Source organism: Crocodylus siamensis, chromosome 2 (genome assembly GCF_052110815.1).
Source record: "Crocodylus siamensis isolate JL-2025a chromosome 2, ASM5211081v1, whole genome shotgun sequence".
Classification (NCBI taxonomy): Eukaryota; Metazoa; Chordata; order Crocodylia; family Crocodylidae; genus Crocodylus; species Crocodylus siamensis.
Window position 1 is genome coordinate 188,047,262 of NC_143396.1, and position 18,167 is coordinate 188,065,428.

Below are 18,167 nucleotides of genomic sequence, written 5' to 3' on the forward strand. Positions count from 1 at the left end.
ATCAATTTTGTGGCAAAGCTCCTGTCAGCAGAAGATACTATGATTCCGATTCTCAGGAGCAGCCATTTGAGTTAGGTGTGAATAAATCACCATCAGTAGATTTCACATACGATCTGATATTGTGTACCCAAGACTGAGCCAGCTGCTTCTCTGAATGGTTTCTTCCAATTCTGAAGTTTCACATAGCTTTAAAGAGGCTTTGTATTTAAAATGAAGAATACTAGAAGAATTGCCAACATGAACATGGTATTACTTGAGTACAGACAAAACTTTAGAACCAAGTTTATGAAGAAAAATAATGGCACAACTTTTCTTTCAGCAACAGGAGACCAGCAATCAGGTAAGTGGAATACATCATTTAAAGAAATGTCCCTGCTTTACATAAGGTAGCCAAAAAACCAGGGGGTCAAGTGTTTAAGTACTAGCCTTCTCATCTGACCAGACCAAGGAAGAATGCAGATCAGTGTTGAGGTTATGTAGAGCTACTCTGAATCTATAGACTTTTCAGCTCCTCTCTGTAAATGGAAGTTTTGCAAGTTTACAGAGAGGAGCTGAAAAGTCTACAGATTCAGAGTAGCTTTACATAACCTTAACATGCCTAGAACTTTTTTCTCAATGCCTTCTCTCAGTAAAGGCAGCTGCAGCTCTATGGTCCCCATACTGCTGATAGCCTGGTGTGACGAATGGTCTTGCTGCTGCTTACGGTAAGAAAAGTAACTCTCCAAAGCCTAGTAGTTTCTCATTAGCTGCATTAATGCTTGCAGAAGCAAAAAGGATGAGAATCCCATAAATTAACACCTTTAAGCCTCCTAGATTATGGACGTGTGGCCCCTACATCATACTGAGGGCACCCATGCATTCAATGACCCAGCTGTCTAGTGCCATGTCATTCTTTTCTGTTCACATCAGTGCCTACAGGTGTATTATACACCGGGAAGTGTCCACAAGTAAGATTCGTATATCTTTGCTTGTGCATTATTAAACAGATCCCTTCTCAAAATGTAAAGTCCTTGAACCACGAGAGCAGCTTTTGAACAAGCTGTACTGAGTGCAGGAAAGATGCTGAAAGACATATAAAGAGCATTAAACTAATTCAAGATTTACAAAAGAGTGAACAAAATCTTAACGTGGCCACTGCATGATTCATTTCCTAAATTTAAAAAAAAAACCGTGATGCTATTATTTATTTAGCCTCTAAATCAACGTTCATACATAACTCCACACTGAAGCAATGAAAGTAACAGTAACTCAAGGCCGCCCCCCGTGACTGAAAAAAGCTAGAAATCAATTGCAGTTTGGCACTGGAGAGACAAGTAATGGTAAGTAGAGTAAAACAGTGAATACTAATCAGGATGCTTGTGTGGTTATGAAAACAGGCAGTTGATCAGGAACCCCAAGATTTAACTTTTATCTGTGTGCTCCTGTAGTACTACAACAGTAGCAAAACCATTGCAACTTTAGCTCTCTTTCATTCAGGGTTACATTTATGGCTATTTGGCTCATTGTATCACTATTAGGAACATACAGAGAACAGCTGCAGCATAAGGATGGAGGCAAACTCCTGAAAGCAACTCCCTTTGTCCTTTTGAAGCAGTTAAACGTTCTGTTCATCCATAGCCAGAGATTGCATTTTAAAGAACATATCAGGAACTTTATAAAAGGTTGTTTTTTTTTCAGGGCATAAGATCTTACAGCATAAGATTTCCTGATTAAAAGGAACAGGAGCGCTGTGCAGAACTTTAAGAGAAGAAACAAAACCATAGTGTAGAAGCAGTGCAACAGGCAGCTGATTTGGCATTCAATGACCTACTATACCTCAATCCTTCTGTGATGGATGAGTATGTCTGCATATCTCCAAAACACAAATCAAGAAAACACATGGAAATCCATGCAGAAGTATGCATGTGACACAGCTCATATTTATCATATTAATCTCCTGTAGAGATAATAAAGCATATGGAAATATAATGGCACCTGAGCAGAATATACAGGATAACCTGAAGCGTTAGTGCTGGCTAATGACATTACAATAATTCAGCAGCTGGCAAGGTTTTGGAGCCGCATGTCAGATCAACCCAGCTCAGGTCCCAGGTGAGCTAGCGCTCCCAACCTGACCCGTCTGCCACTGCTCTTCCCTGACACAGCACGGGCAAAGCACTTCAGCCATCCAGCCACCATGTGGGCAAAACTACCATCTGGCTGCTTGGCTGTGGCATGGTGCATACAACACTCCTCACCCTGCCTAGCCTCCCAGCTAAAGCCCAGCATGTGCAATGCCACCAGCTCCACAGGTTTGAGCCAATGGGCCCTATGCTGCCAATCACTGCACTGATGATTCAAGACAAGACACCGTAATTCAGCCTATTTTCATTCTAAATCTGCAAGTACTAGATTTTCACAAGATCTGTCACCTGCTGCATGCTCCAAAGAGTAAATCATTGTGCTGCCATCTAGAAATGTGATATCTTCTACTGGAGACCTGAGGAAGGGCAGTACCTGGCTGAAAGCTTGTGAGATCTCTCCCCCAGCTATACAGTTGATCCAATAAAAGATATCACAAAAACCATCTCACCTGTATACTTCCTGGTCCCACTGCAGCTACAACACCACTCTCACCCCATTTAGAAATGTGCAATTTATGCCTCTATTTTTCAGCATGTCTTTTAAAGTACTGGAATGCATATCATATACTTCAATCCTATTAGTGTCATCTCCATTAATAGTTTTGTAGCTGAAAACAACTCAGTGGAGTTTTCAGTATTTCTCAATGATTCAATAATTTATTTGCACAAGATAAAATTGTTTCTCCCATAAAAATACGGTATATTTGATTGACTTTTTTCCATCAGACAACTTAAGATGATAAAAATGAAATTTCAGGTCAACTGAGCTGCACAGCCCTGTTTACAAGTTTTGCTTTGTATGTGAACACAAGAATTATGTTTTTAATCTTCAAAATCTTCCATACCAGTTTAGTATCCTGGGTTATTCCAGTTATTTCTAGCCAGCAAGTGGAAATGGATCTAAAACCAGAATTTTGAGAGCATTTACAGCTGAATGTTTTAAAAAACAGTAGAAAGTAAGGATCAAGGGCTCCAGGTCTTTTCTGCTTTACAGTGCTGTCTGAAGAACACTGAGTGCCCAAGTAGAAGGTGGAACAAAGATGTAGGACAGAGGCATAGTTTATAGCTCAGAAGTTCATCTAGTTCATCCTGTACATCTAGATAAGTGCTGCAGCGCATGTCACTCGAGGCACAACCAACTCTACAGGGCAAAAGTTAAAACGCTAATATCAATCATTAATTGACCTGTATAAATGCAGAGCATACTGGTTATAAGATCACCAAAAACAACCAGGCATACTATAAATAAGAGATGCACAAGAGTCCAAGGAACAACAGAGATGCACAAGGAGAAAAATGATCAAATATGGAAGTCAAGCAAGATGAAAGAGCAAAAAACCGTATCAAAGTTGGTGAAATCCTGAGCTGCTGTCCTACTAATAGACAGCAATAAGATCCACATATTTTTTTTTTTTACCTTACTTCCTGTATTTCTCCTTTTGTTTTTAATTACATTGAGTTGTCTAGCAACTGCACATATCCCATGACGACAATCCTGTACTTTGTTAGGCTTCTTCAAAAATTAACCCAGTGGCCTCCCAAACAGCCACTTATTTTTTCTTTGTAAAATATATGTACTTGCTATTTTTCTTCTCATTTCCACTCTTTTAAAAGGGATTCTTACAATTACCCCTTGCTAGGACTTTTTCCCAGTCCATACATCCCAGCAGCACCAACTCCCTACAAAGATCATCAACAGCAAAGTCAGCCATCCTTGCTGAGAGGAAGTCTCACAATCTGGCTCTTCTTAACTGTATATCCATATGTACAAGCAGCTAGTTAGAGTACTTACTTTGTTTTAATATCAAAGCATGTAAAATAAGGTCAATAAATGCTGCAAAATGTTAACTAGAACTGCCTCCTGTTTGTCACCCTCCCCAACCATAGATACATAGCCAAGGCTGTTTTTGGTCCAACCAAAACGTGGAGTGGAGTCCCATCCGGCAGGAGCTCTATGGCACCGGGCTAGCTCCCAGTCTTTCTGCGGGCCTCAGCTCCATAGCTTTTGCAGGAGCTTGCCATGGCCTCCACTGGCCTGCTGTCATCTTTGACAGGAGCCAGGGACAGATAAATATTAATTTTCTAAATTCTTAGGGGCCCTGTGGGCTGGACAGAATGGCCTGGCAGACTGTATCCAGCCCGCAGGCCATATTTTGCCCACCCCTGAACCACAGCTAGGATAATGCACTATAGCTCACCTAGGATGATGTACTATGACAATGACAATACATGAGCATTTCAGTGCCTTCTGAAGTTGCTTCCAATTGGTTTCAAACTTCAGAAAGAATAGGATCAAGGGGGAGTGTACATGCACTGGTACACCCCACTGGACACCCCTGAGGCCCCACAAGATGTCCGCATCTCACTTGGGTGGCTGAGACAGCTGTTCATTGCAGTCTAAGTGCTTCCTAAATTCTCAGAGTTGCTTTTGTACTCTCCTATTAGCTGTTTGTTTCATAAATGGGTATATCTTCTTTCCTCCTGCTGGAGACTGTACAAATGGAATCTGAGAAATGACTAGACAGTTCGTTTCTAAAATATCATTAGCTGTGGTACCACTGGACTATAAGGGAGCAAGAAAGAACACAAAGGAAGGACAAGACCATTGCACAGAAGCTAAATGAGTTTCTTAATATTGGTCTTCACCTGACCTAGATTAAGGACTTGATAATCCAAATAGTGATGAATCACCAGAACTGGATGGCAGTCAACCAAAAGTTCTGAAGGAACTCAAACTCAAAATTGTTGATCTACTAACTTTAGCATGTAACCTATCGCTAAAAGCCATCTTTATACCCGAGAACTGGAGGGTAGTTTATGTGATGCCAATCTAGACAAGGCTCTAAACTGGATCTGGGGAACTAGAGAGCAGCGATCCTAATTTCGAATTCTGGTAATTAAAAAAGGCAAGCTGCAATAAAAAAAAAAAAACATTGGCTAATATATGAATGAACAGGACTTACTGGGGTCAACATGGCTTCCTCAATCCATTTTTTTTTACCTTATTTGAAATACTTCTTTCTAATTCTTAGGTCATCCTCCTAACTTTCTAATCTCTCCATACAACCTATGCTTCTTTCTTTTCCTGTTCTTACTAAGGCACTCCAACACTTCCCTCGCATCATTTTTTGTCTCATGTTTTGCCTTGTTTGTAACAGATTGCCAGCTCTTCAAAGCAGAAATGGGTTCTGATGATGTTTCATAAATAACTTAATTTATTTATATTACTTGTAAATGAACAAATAAATAAAAACATAATTAGTATTAGAACAAATAGGATGAAACACTACTGACTGCTGAATCTTAAACTGTCCGGGAAGGTTGTTTTGATCTATAATCATAATTAAATAAAATTCTTATTGAAATCAAGCAAAATAATCAATGGCAGCCGACTTGGCCTGAAATAAAAATCACTACTCATAGGAATCTTTGAGGCCTTCCAGTAAAATTACAGAACTACTATGATAAGAGACCAAAGTGTTTTTTAAATTGGAGAAATGAGGCACCTGAAAAAAAGTCACTGATATTTGTTTTGTTCAGTCAATGTTCACGGAGCAAAGTTCTAACCCTGTTTAGACAGACATTGCTTTCCTGAGGAACACCTGGCAACTCATCTGTTTATTTGTAGCAGTGGCTCATTAAGGCTGTGCAAAGCTTTGGTCCCCGATTCAATCCAGTGGAAATTCAGCCCAATTGGGACAAATCTCTGAATCCGAATCAAATCAGAGGACTCCCTTTAATCTAATTAATTTAATTCAGACATATACATGGCTTTACTTATTTTTTCTACATGCCTCTAGGTAGCAGGGGCTCATGAGTGCTACAATGCTGAGGCGTGTGGAATGTCCCACAGAAGCACTAGGGGGCTCCCCAGCACACTCAGCAGCAGACCTGGAAGTGAACCAGAAGCACTTCCGGGTCTGCCTGGGAGCGCACTGGGGGGTCCCCCCTTATCCCTCCCCCGGCTCGGTGATTGGTGCCTCCTGGGTCTGGGGGGATACCCGAGGTCCCCCGGAGGCCCATCACCGAGCTGGAAGAGGCCCCCCCAGCAGACCCAGAAGTGGACTGGAAGTACTTCTGAGTTCACCGCCAAGCATGAGGATGCCCCACACCACACTGTTGTGGGACCTCCATGCACCCCAGCATCGCAGCAATCACAAGCCGTGCCTGCTACGTCAAGGTATGTAGAAAAAACTTTTAAAGCTGTGTCTAGGCCCAAATCACCGATTCTCTGAATCAGCATCGAATCTTCGGATGTGGCCGAATCGAATCGGGGACATGATCCAAATCAATTAATCAAATCACTGTCCCTGATTTGGGCTGAATCCAAATTGAATAGGGCCCACTTCACACACCCCAATGGCTCTTCCTTGTCATGGGACCTTGAGATGTACCATGAACTCTTGGGCCTGCCTTCCATTGATCCAAGTGAAACAAATGAAGGCAACTAAGTATTAGGGATGTGCAAACTGGGCCTTATTCGATTCAGATTCAGTCCAAATTGGGGACAGCAATTTGATTCGTTGATTCAGAACACTGTCCCAATGTGATTCGGCCAAATCTGAATCTGAAGATTCAATGCCAATTTGGAGAATCAGCAATTCCGCCATAGACACAGCTTTAAAAGTTTTTTCTATATATCTTGAGGTACCAGGTGCGGCTCATGAACACTGTGATGGTAGGGCAGATGGAGTGTCCTACAGGAGTGTGGGGGGGCTCCCCATGTGCTCGGCAGCAAACCCAGAAGTGGACTGGAAGTACTTCCGAGTCTGCGGCCAAGCACACCAGGGGACCACCTGCAGGCAGCTGTGGCGGTGTCGGAGGTAGGGGGAAGTAAGATAGCGAGTGGTGGGCAGCAAGTGGGGCACTCAACTGCCAGCAAGACAACCTGCAGAAACCAGTGGCAGCTCATCTCCCGGGGGGGGGGGGGGGGACCGACGACGACGACATGTGCCCCCCCCATGCTTTCCCTATGCATTACATATGATTTACTCCAACCCCTTGCCTGAAGCAGGATCATCTCTATACAAACTATCCTATATGCTGTACAACATCTGAGCTCATCAGTAAGTATGCAGTACTGCACTAATATATCTACAATATATCTGGTCTGGGCGTTTGTTAAGAGCAAACAAACTGTCTCAACATGAGAGCAGTGAGTCTTAGCACAAGATTTGTAGCACACATGTACACAGTCTTGTGTCCAAAACTTTTTACCAGCATAACTTCTAACTTCAAAAACATAAGCTATATTATCTTGGTCTTCCACTGTGTCTTTTCCCTCTTTACCTCTTTTACTTCTGTTTGTCTTAAGAAAATATAAAAAGAACGGTATTTTGGCAACAGAACCTGAGAGGTGTTATCTAAATTTGACTTCTTTTCTTTCTTAGAAGGACATCTGATATAAAATGAGTCCTCTAAACAACTGTTTTGTCTTTTAAAAGACTCACTAAAAATACTGAAGGGAATAATGGAAAAATTTTAAATATGAACATTTAATTTGTTCATTGTTTCTGGTTTTTCTTATTTTTTGGATTTTGTTTTGTTTTTGTTAAGTAACTTTGAAACATTTTTGTTTGACAGGAAGAGCAAGTGGAAAAAAGTATCCAGCTACAAAACCCCAGCCTCAACTTACTGAAATATGACAATAAATATTAACAAATGGTATAAGATAGAAGGTAACAAATGGTAAAAGGGAACAAATGGTACAGCAACCCCTACTTAACGCTGTTTCGCTTAGCACTGTTTTGCTATAATGCTCATTTTAAACTGATACCCGATTCCACTTAGTGTTCAGCGAGTTTCATTATAATGCTCGTGGTCACCAGCGTGGGTCATTTAAAACGCTTGCAGTCACCATCTTGGGTCATCGAAAACTTTTGGTTTTGCTTAACGCTCAGTTTTTCAGGAACCAATTAAAAGTGCTAAGTGGGGGTTACCTATATGAAACTACACTGTATTAAAACAACTGCCCAAATCTTGATGTGCTTCAAGAATCTATTTTCTGAAGGGGAACTAAATCACACTGCACTGTGTGCAGCCTTAGATGCAAATGTTTTAAGGTTGAAGCAGAGAAAAACATGCTCTGGGATAACTTTGAGGCTTCTGGAGAAAAAGGGGATACTCTAGCAAGGTCTCAGCTGCTGCCAGACATTTGTGCTGGATAGACCAGAGGAGAGGTGTATCAAGCAGATCTGGCACCCTGGGTAAAACGCTGTGGGAGAGGGGAGGCAAGATTTCAAGATAAAGGGGAGAGCATGCATGGGTTCGAGAGCTGAGTTGTATCCACCTCAGTAGCCGGCCCCAGTTTTGGCTGCTGCCAGCCAGGAGCCCAGGCTGCTCCCATCAAGCAGCTGGGATGCTGCAAACCTTGCTGGGAGCAGCCCAGGCTCTGTGGCTATCAGCAGCTACCCAGAGCTGGGGCCAGCTGCAGCTGGGAGCCTACAAACAGCTGCTGCCCTGGCCCCAACTGTCTCCCAGCCCCAGGCTCCAGGAAGGCAACAGGTACCAGCACTGTGCCCGTTGGGGCTGGGGCCAGGAGGCAGCAGCCGTTTGTAGCCTCCTGGCTGCAGCCAGCCCTGGCTCTGGGTACCTGCTGATAGCCACAGAGCCTGGACTGCTCCCAGCAGGGCTTGCAGCATCCCAGCTGCTTGATGGGAGCAGTCTGGCTGGCAGCAGCCAGAACCGGGGCCAGCTGCAGCCGGGAGGCTGCAAACAGCTGCTGCCTCCCTGGCCCCAACGTGCCGAGGAATGTCACCCCTGATCCAATTGGTTTCTACAGTTATTCAGTGTATAACAAAGGTATACATATATAACTATTTGGTCGTATTTCAAAACATCTAAATCTGTGTACTTCTCCTCTGCCCTCCAATTTAATCAGACTAACTAGCTCAAGACAGCCACATAAAATTACCCATTCCCAATACACATATTTTGCAGTTACTGAGATATTTGAGCTGCACGAGATGACTGAAAACATTAAAATAACAACAGATTTTAACAGTTATCACAGGTAACACCACCATGTCATCAAAGGGTACCAGAAAGTCACACGCATTATATAGATGTCATAGATTTTGGGGTCGGAAAGGACCTATTAGATCAAGTTCAACCCCCTGCCCTGGGCAGGAAGGAGTGCTGGGGTCAGATGACCTCAGACAGGTGTTTGTCCAATCTCCTCTTAAATACCTTCAAGGAAGGGGACAGCATCACCTCCCATGGAAGCCCATTCCATACTTTGGCAACCCTCACTGTAAATAATTTTTTCCTGGTGCCCAATCTAAAATTTGCTGTCCCTCAATTTGTGGCCATTGTTTCTAGTTACTCTGATGGATGGCCTTGTAAACATCGTATCCCCGATTTCCTGCCACAAGATCACCTCAGCCTTTTCTTGCGGTCCTCATAGGGTTTTTCTGTAGGTCTTTAACCAGATGGGTCGCCCTCCTCTGAACCCTTTCCAGGTTACCCACATCCCTCCTGAAGTGCTGTGCCCAAAACTGGATGCAGTACTTCAGCTGTGGCCTGACCACTACCACATAGAAGGGAAATGTGATAACTGAAAAAATAAAATTAAAAAAAAAAAAAAAAATTACCTGCTGCACAAAATTAATCTTCATATTAGCAGCTCATTGCCCAAATCTGAAACTTTATTAAAAAATAATTTTCCAGATAATTTTTAAATTTTCCATTAAAAACTGTTCCATTTTGACAGACTTCTGAAATTGTTTTGAAAACAAATTAGAGAAAAACAGCCAAAGTATCTGTCCCTCACAGAATAAATCTATCCAGTTCCCTACACACGTTCATAAGATACCTGGCAAGGAAAATAAAATTTGGGGGGCTCTCTTAAAAATTGCTTTTTCTTCCATGACACAATTTTTTCCTCTCATTTCTCTCTCTCATTTAATTACTACACTTTTTCAACTTACTGTATCTAGTTTTTCTTTTAAAAAGTTTCTCCTTTCCTTTCAACTGCATCTCCATTTGCTTATACAAAAGCAACTTTACTCTCTTGTTACTGTTGTTGTCTCTTACAGCTGTCCTCCTCTTTCAAATTGATTACTTAGTGTCCGTTTAAGAAGCTACCTTTGCAATACAAATAACTAGATAAATTTACTCTTTTGTTCTGTTGTGAAATAAGTGTCAGACCACATCACTGTCACTGGAAGATTAAAAAAAATCCCTACTCAACACCTGACAAGCAATAAAGCTCACACCTATATGTAAGACTGTTTCCATTCTTAGTTGTCTTTATTTTATTGTTTTCAATTTCATTATCTGAAAATGATTCTTACACACAAACAGAGCACCTGGAATCCCTCTGGTTAAAAGGTATCTCCAAATCAGCTGTGTTAAGTTTATTGAGGACTGAGATGGGTCTATAACAGTGATTCTCAATTGATGTCTGTGAGACACTTCCAGTGGTCCCACTAGGCCCCCACTTCCAAATCAAGCTACCTTGCTGCACTTTTCCATTTCCAGGGAACAGGCCTAGACCAGGAATCAGCTGCAGCAATTTTGGGGACAGAATCACAGTCTCTTTAGGACCCAGTGGAACTTGCCTCTCTTGTCCAGTAACAGGTGAAAGCTGTGACTGTGAAGGTAATAGTGGCAGGAGCTGGCAGCTACAGCAACCTAGTCCTTTGTCCCCTATGCCCTGGGAAAGGTAGGAGGCCCCATTCCAAGAGGTTATTCCCAAAGGCAATATGTAACCAGGGCTTGCTACCAAGCTGTGCTACATGGCATGAAGCTGTACTGTGTCAGCCAGACCTTTCCCAGAACAGGGACTCAGCTGCCCTGCAAAGGCATTTCCATCCTGAAGGAAGAATCTCCCCATCTCTATTTTTAATGGGCTGCCTCTTCACTTTTATTGTCCTCCCTGCTCTCCCTCTCCTCTCTCTGGACAAAGTGCTAAAAATGAGTAGTTTCCACCAAGCTGGGGAAGTTCGTGGTTTTACTGTTAATCTTATGAAATATAAGGTTTTGCACCCTCATTCCTAGACAGAACCTCATTTTGCATTAAACAACAACAACAAAAAACCAAATTTCTAGACTTCACACTTACACCCCCATGTGCCATTTAGACACCTTTTGAGTAAAATGGAATCTGACCCTTAGTCTCATAATACTACTACTGGGTCTTAGGGTATTACTCCAGGGATAAATACATGAAAGATCTGGGGTGTTCTGACCCCAAAGTGACAGAAGCCATCATAATCTCTTTCCAGAGCAGTAACTCTCAGAGACACTGCCAAGCTCAAATGTTGCACTAATTATAATATTATTGTTATTTGTGCACTTTACCTGTTTGTTTAATCACTGTGTTTCTTGTCACATTATTTTTTATGCACTATAATAAAAACAGTGTTTTTACATGGGTGCCACTAAAGTCAGAACAGTTACGGAAGGGTGCCTCAAGTCTAGAAAGGTTAAGAACCTTGGTCTATAAGAAAATGAGGCCACTGACCTGAAACAAGAATCTAGGGCGGCTTACAGATGTTAAAAAACAAAAAACAAAAAAAAAACCCAACAAACCACCAGCACTTTAAACTCAGCATGCCCTTGCACTGAGCCCACCACATGCCCAGAAGAGACACTGTGTTATTTGGACCTGCCTCACCCACTGTTTGGATAGATCAGGTGATGACTGAATTAGCTCTTAGATAAAAGCACCAAAGAGCCCTGCTGAAGCGTGCAATCTATACAGACGCTGCAGAGCGTGGTTGAACTAACACACTGCTTCTTGTGGTAAAGGACGTTCCCCCCCACCCCGCCCCACCCTCCCAAATCAGCTGGCATCCTAGGTTTATTGAGAAAGTCTATTTACTGTATTTTCCTTACATTTCACACAGAGACATTTTTAATTTTAACCTTCCAGTAAAACAATTCCTACCTGAGGTGCATTTGTAGCCACTAGAAAAGCATTTGTCCGACCTGGGTGATCATAATCATGCATGGCAGCTGCTACATACAAAGCCATCAACTCCAAGGCAGGAATATTTGATGCCATGCACGCATAGCGGTCATCAAAAACTAGGCAGCTTTTTGAGGAAATATAGGTGACTCGCCTAGGGGTCATCCCACTATCTGCATCTGAGGAAAAGGAAAACAGAATAAAGTGTTCAGAACATTCAAGAAAAATTCTTGCATTCGTCTTCAAAACAGTCCTAAAATATATCAACAAACACATTCCATTGCTCATGCTGGCGATTTATAGGAGCTTTGTTGTTTACCAAACATTAATATTTTATAGTTTAAATTGTTTATCATTTGCATCAAAACCATTGGATGCATTAGATGTTTCCACATAAATAAGTATAAAGAGTTTTTATAGTGCTAGTGTGTTGTAAAATTATATTGAAGTTTGCTGCCTGCAATGGAAAATCCACAGACGAAAGAGAAAAGAAGTCAAGCTACACAGTGACATCTTCCTAACTGTGTGCAAGAAACGTAGCATCATCCCAAGGGGCCCTGCCATCTGCACCCATTTAGCTAACACACACAACTCTATATATGCAACACAACTATGCAGGACAACTTCAGAAAAAAACCCGAGAAATTCTTCTTCACCTACCCTACTCCAAAAGGGATCAGTTTAAAAACAGACATACTTATGCTACTAAACTAAAATACATACTTAGCTACTATGCAGCAGAACCAAATGTACCACCAAAAATATTCGATGACAGCCACCCAATATAAGAGGAAAAAGTTGAATCAGTCATCACAACAGGAGCCATCTCAAGCACTGCACCAGCAACACAGGAGAGAATCAAAACAGAAGCACCCTGAAGACCAACATCATTAACTTATGACAACACCTCCCACCCCACTTTGAAATACCTGTTCTCTCCAAAGGCCTGAACTTTTGCCCATGAAAACAACCCGACAAGATACATGCAGAGAATAAGAATTCTTCCACAGACTGCCTGAAAGAAGTAGTTACAGTACCAGGACAGAACCACCTTTGACAACCCTATCACAACAGGTAAAACAAAGAACAATAAAACATTGGACTGGGCACCTCCTAAGGACATAACCCCACACTGGACTACTACATCAACTGTTTCAGAAAGAAAGCTAACAGTGAAATTCTCAACAAATGTCATGACCACAACAACATTTTCTCCCTCAGAGAGACAAAAAGTCATGCAACCCCAAAGACCCAACAACAAAACAGTCAAACCAGTGGACAAAAGTGGAACTACAGTCAGTCATTCTCAACCATCAAGACCACAATCACTTTGGCCAGACAAATGACACCAGCTATGATAAAGAACTTGGGGAAACCAGTATTTGCTCTAGAATTAGAAAATACTATCAAATCCTTTCCCCATCAGGAAATCCTACTCCACCATTAATCCCCAATTCTCCTACCGCAGGAACTTTTTATGTGCTCCCAACAAGGCAACTCTGGGAGACCCATCACATCCAACAGCAGGACCCAATCAGGATTCATAGAAACTATCCTGAAATCACCTGTCACTCAAAAGAGCAAGTTTTCTACAAAATACAACAGCCTTCCTCAACCAGATCCTGAACACCAGCCACCTCCCCAAGAACTAGCAACCATACTAGCAACCAGGGATGTCAGCAGCCTGTACGCTAGTATCCCACACGACGAATGCACAGCAGTCTGCCTGAAATGCCTACAAGAACATGGACAGCCATCAGATTTGCAACAACATGTTGCACAAATCATCCACCTCATCCTCACCCAAAACAACTTCACCTTCAACAATCAACACCTCCTCCAAACCATGGGCATAAAGCTGTGAAGATATTGGTATATTAAGGGACAAGTCAACTGGAGAAGGAATTTCTAGAAAAGTGCACAATCAAACCTGCATTGTGCACACAGTACATAGATGACATTTTAAACAAGGGAACTGAATACCTGGACTCACTTATTGACTTTCACCCTAGGTTTAACAACTCTTGCTCCTCAATCAAACTTTCTCTGGAATATTCCTATACTAACAAACTTTTAGACACCACAATCCACATTTCGGATGGCCATACTTATGTCCACAAGACCAGCAATCATCCCAAGCACACAAAAAACACACATAATCTACGGTCAGGCCCTCAGACACCACTGTTTTCTCTTCAGAGCAGATACAACACCTACTTGGCCAGCCTTAAATCTACCTTTATACAATGGGAATGACCATTTAGATCATCTCAGATAGCATGTAAAGTTTTCCAAGGACAATACACACATCTCATTCAAAATGACAGATGTACAGAGCATGCACAATAGCTATGTTTTCAGAAAGTCTATATTAATTCTTGTTCAAGTACCAGAATACAAAGATTTGCACTGCAATATCTATGACTTCACATGCACATAATTTAGAAGGAACTTTGCTGAATCCTCTTTAGAGGAAAGACACATTTATTCCAATTAAAAATCTACTACAGCAGGGTTGGCAACATAAGGTCCGTGGGCCAGATCTGGCCTGTAGAACCACTGAATCCAGCCCAGGTTGGGGGGGAAGGGGAACGGGACAGAAGGCTTTGTTTGTGCCTGCACCAGGCCAGGGCAGTAAGAAACTGTGCCAGTGTTGTGTAGCTGGAAGCTGTACCTACGCCACTGCCACTTCCCTTCTCCCAGCTGTTCCTGCACGGCAGCCAAAAGGCAGGGGGAATTGGTAGAACTAAAATTAAAAATCAAAAGATGCATCAAAACACCAGAATTAATTAAGAAAACTCCACACACTTGGGGGCTAATTTCATTAGATTTTGCGGTCTGATCCCTGAGTTTCAAACTTTTGGTGCACAAGAATAGTGAAGATGTGATTTTGTAACCCCTATCATCTAAATCTAATCTCTATCCTTAGACAGCTAATAAAACATTTTAAGAGAAATAAATAATAATAAATAATAGTCTTTATAAATCATCATAGAAAAATTGAGTGAAATATATTTACATGAAAGAATGCAATAGATCCCTCCAGTTACCTCAACTGAGACTAGGTCATAAAAATGGCAAATAAGATGCAGGTGCTGAACATCACTTAGGCCACAGGTAGGTGTTATATGTGCAGCACTGAATACACTCTATTAGCAATGCAAAAAGCAACCATAAAGCCATTCAGGCAGCTTTTAGTACAAACACAGTGAAGTTGCCACAAAATGTTACCTATTTCCAACTGGAACTCCCACCAGTTTTCTAGTGCTACTTTAAGTTCTGTGCAGTTGCATGTGGTGCTATGACGTGTGGCTTTGTCCTCCATTATCCTGGAAAACTTCGCTCTTCACCCTTTTCCCCACCCCATGACCCCAGGGAATCTATGTGACCAATGCTAACTTCTTAGAAATTTTTCACGCTTAATACTCTTACTCAAATTACTACTGAAATGCACAGTAATAAGAAAACCACTTGAACAACCCCACAACATGCTGAAAAGTAAGCATATACACATACAAAGAACAACATATTTAAAATTCTCACATCTTTACCCTTACTTCAATGAAGAATCAGTGGAACCATCTGCTGAGTAAATTGCTATATAATATGAATAAGGCTGTCAGAATTTGATCCTAAACAGCTACCCGTGCTAATGAAAATGAAATGTTTTGAGGAGCAGTTTACTTTAACAAAAATTTACACCTTATAACAGAGAGTAAAAGAAAAATGTTACAGGGCTTTGTGCAACCATCTCTAAAAATCAATGCATTTTTCCACCAAGGAGTATTCCGCATACGTCAATTCTCAGTTATTTAATGATGTAAAGAATAGCCAAAAAAAGTCAACAAAAACTAGAATCTATAGCTATGGAAAAACTTTAGATGTACATAATTTCAGACCCTGTATCCCTTGAGAAAAATGTAATTAGCCAAGTCATTGTGTATAATAATTTATTAAAACATGAAGCTGGCATTTTTAAAAGAGCCTATTGCAATTTATGAAATATTCTGAATACATTATTCTGAATTTTATTATAAATATGTACTTATGAATATATACATTATGGGCATGTCTACACGTTCATTAATGCGCTTTAGATATTGTGCATTTAGTTTAGTATTTCCTAATGAAGTACCAACTAAATGTGTAGTACCTAGAGTTACCGTGCAGTAGCATCGGTGCACGGTTATTTAGTGGTGCTTACTGTGCATTAGCCTAATAACACTGCAATAAGCTTTTAGCACAGTTTTTGCCATGGCACACTACTGCGCAATGTTATTAGGCTAATGCACAGTCCAGTATGTACTTATTATTAAATGAAAAACTGAGTTTAAGCACATCATGTAAAACAGTTTTAGGCATCCAGATTGATATACAAACGTAATTTTTAAAAACTGCCTCCAATGACATTACTAACTTCACAGCTCTAGCAACATTAAGCTTAGTGACATTAAATCAGTGCTGTTGTCAGTATTTTTATCATTATGCTGTCTACTGTGCTGACATCAGCAAGCAAACAGCACAGTGCTGCTGATCAAGTGAAGCCAAAAATTCAAAGTTTCAAATACAGTTAGGCTGGTGGCTAAAATGTGCGAACCTTGGGAAAAATCTAAGAGACTGAGACAGGGCAGCTACAGCAAGAGAATGCGATCCAAAGAAGGAAAGGTCAATGGCCAGAATGATTCTATTCTACTTTGCTCAAGACCCTAAAAAAACTGTTAACACACCAGGATTCTCTACCTCGCCTTTTTTTTGTGACTTGGTCTTAAGGGTAAGATGGCAAACTTACAAAAATAGATGTATTCATTTAATTTTCACAAGTTGAACAAGGTAGAACAGAATTACATTTAGGTCCTTAAATCCATGTAGACACCCAATAGATGGAGTAGAATCAGCCCTTAGTCTTCATAGAGACTGAACCCTGTAATCCAGGACGGTAAAGAGATAAAGCCTTATTACTGCTCCTCTTCTGACCATTAGCACTATTATACATCTGGCCATTAATAATAAAATGCTATTTGTCTAGTGTTAATAATACTTTTCAAATCTGAGATACTTCATGTAGTGAAACAATTAATTTTATCACTTTTACTTGGGGGAGTATGATTTCTTTAAATAATTTCACTCGAGAAAATTGTAGTTGAAGGTCCATAGGGCATGTCCAGATGAGTGCACACATGCTTCTTGCAGGGTTTCAAACCAGTCTGAGATATTGCAAGAGGCACACTGAGAACAAAAAATGTTCCCTGCGCTGCATATTTTCAGCGTGGGCTCAAAATTTGATACCTGTATTTCCAGGTATCAAATAAAAACACTGCAGAGAAAAGCGGAGCAAGGCACAGTTCCCCACAGTGCCCTGAGGCAAGACGGGGCTCACACCTCCAGAACCTCCAGCATTTAGCCAAACCGTCTCTATGGTGCCCGCTGCTGCTCTAGCATGCTGTGCTCACATGCTGGGGCAAGCAGGAGTAGTGCAAGGTTGTCACTTGGGCACTAGCCCCAGTAAACAGGGACTGGGGGGGAGGAGGGGGCAGCTATGCACATGTGGTGGTTGGGTGGGGTTGGGGGGACTGGTTGGGGGCATGGGTCCCTCACAGCCCTCTTCCTCCCCCACAGCACCAGTGGCCATGGGATGCTAAGGGCCTGCTGCGGCCAGAGTCCCCGGTGGTGCATCACAGCCCCAATTGCCTCAAAGCCAGCACCACTTGTGCCATGTCACAGGACTGGCCCAGCTCAGCATGGCTCTACACAGGGCCGTATGACTTCAGGCACACCAGGGCCACTTGGGCCATCACCTGGGGGTCAACACCACTCGTGGGGACTGCGTCTCATGCCAGGCTGGGTCCTGCCTTCACAAGCCCCATGCAATGTTGGGCCGGGCCAGTTCGATGGAGGCAGGACCTGGCCCGGCCCGACACGTGATCCCCACAAGTGGTAGTGGCCCCTGGATGACAGCCCTAGTGGCCCTGGGCCAACCTGGGTTGATCCCATGACAGGCAGCACAAGCAGCACCAGCTCTGAGGCGATCAGGGCTGCATTGCACTATTAGGGGTTCTGGCCGCAGCAGGCCCCGAGTGCCCCACAGCTGCTGCTGCTGTGGGGGTGAGCTATGGGCTCTGCGGGGGGTGGGG

The 18,167-nt window shown here is 42.1% G+C and overlaps 1 protein-coding gene across 2 annotated transcripts in view; it reads right to left on the minus strand.

Moving 5' to 3' along the window:
- Positions 1–18,167, minus strand: part of PDE3B (phosphodiesterase 3B) — a 164,125-nt gene that overhangs the window by 7,623 nt on the left and 138,335 nt on the right. For both annotated transcript variants that reach the window (XM_090032623.1, XM_090032622.1), the window contains one exon: positions 12,016–12,215. In XM_090032623.1, the coding sequence (XP_089888749.1) occupies positions 12,016–12,215 (200 nt within the window). The remainder of the gene's footprint in view (positions 1–12,015; positions 12,216–18,167) is intronic.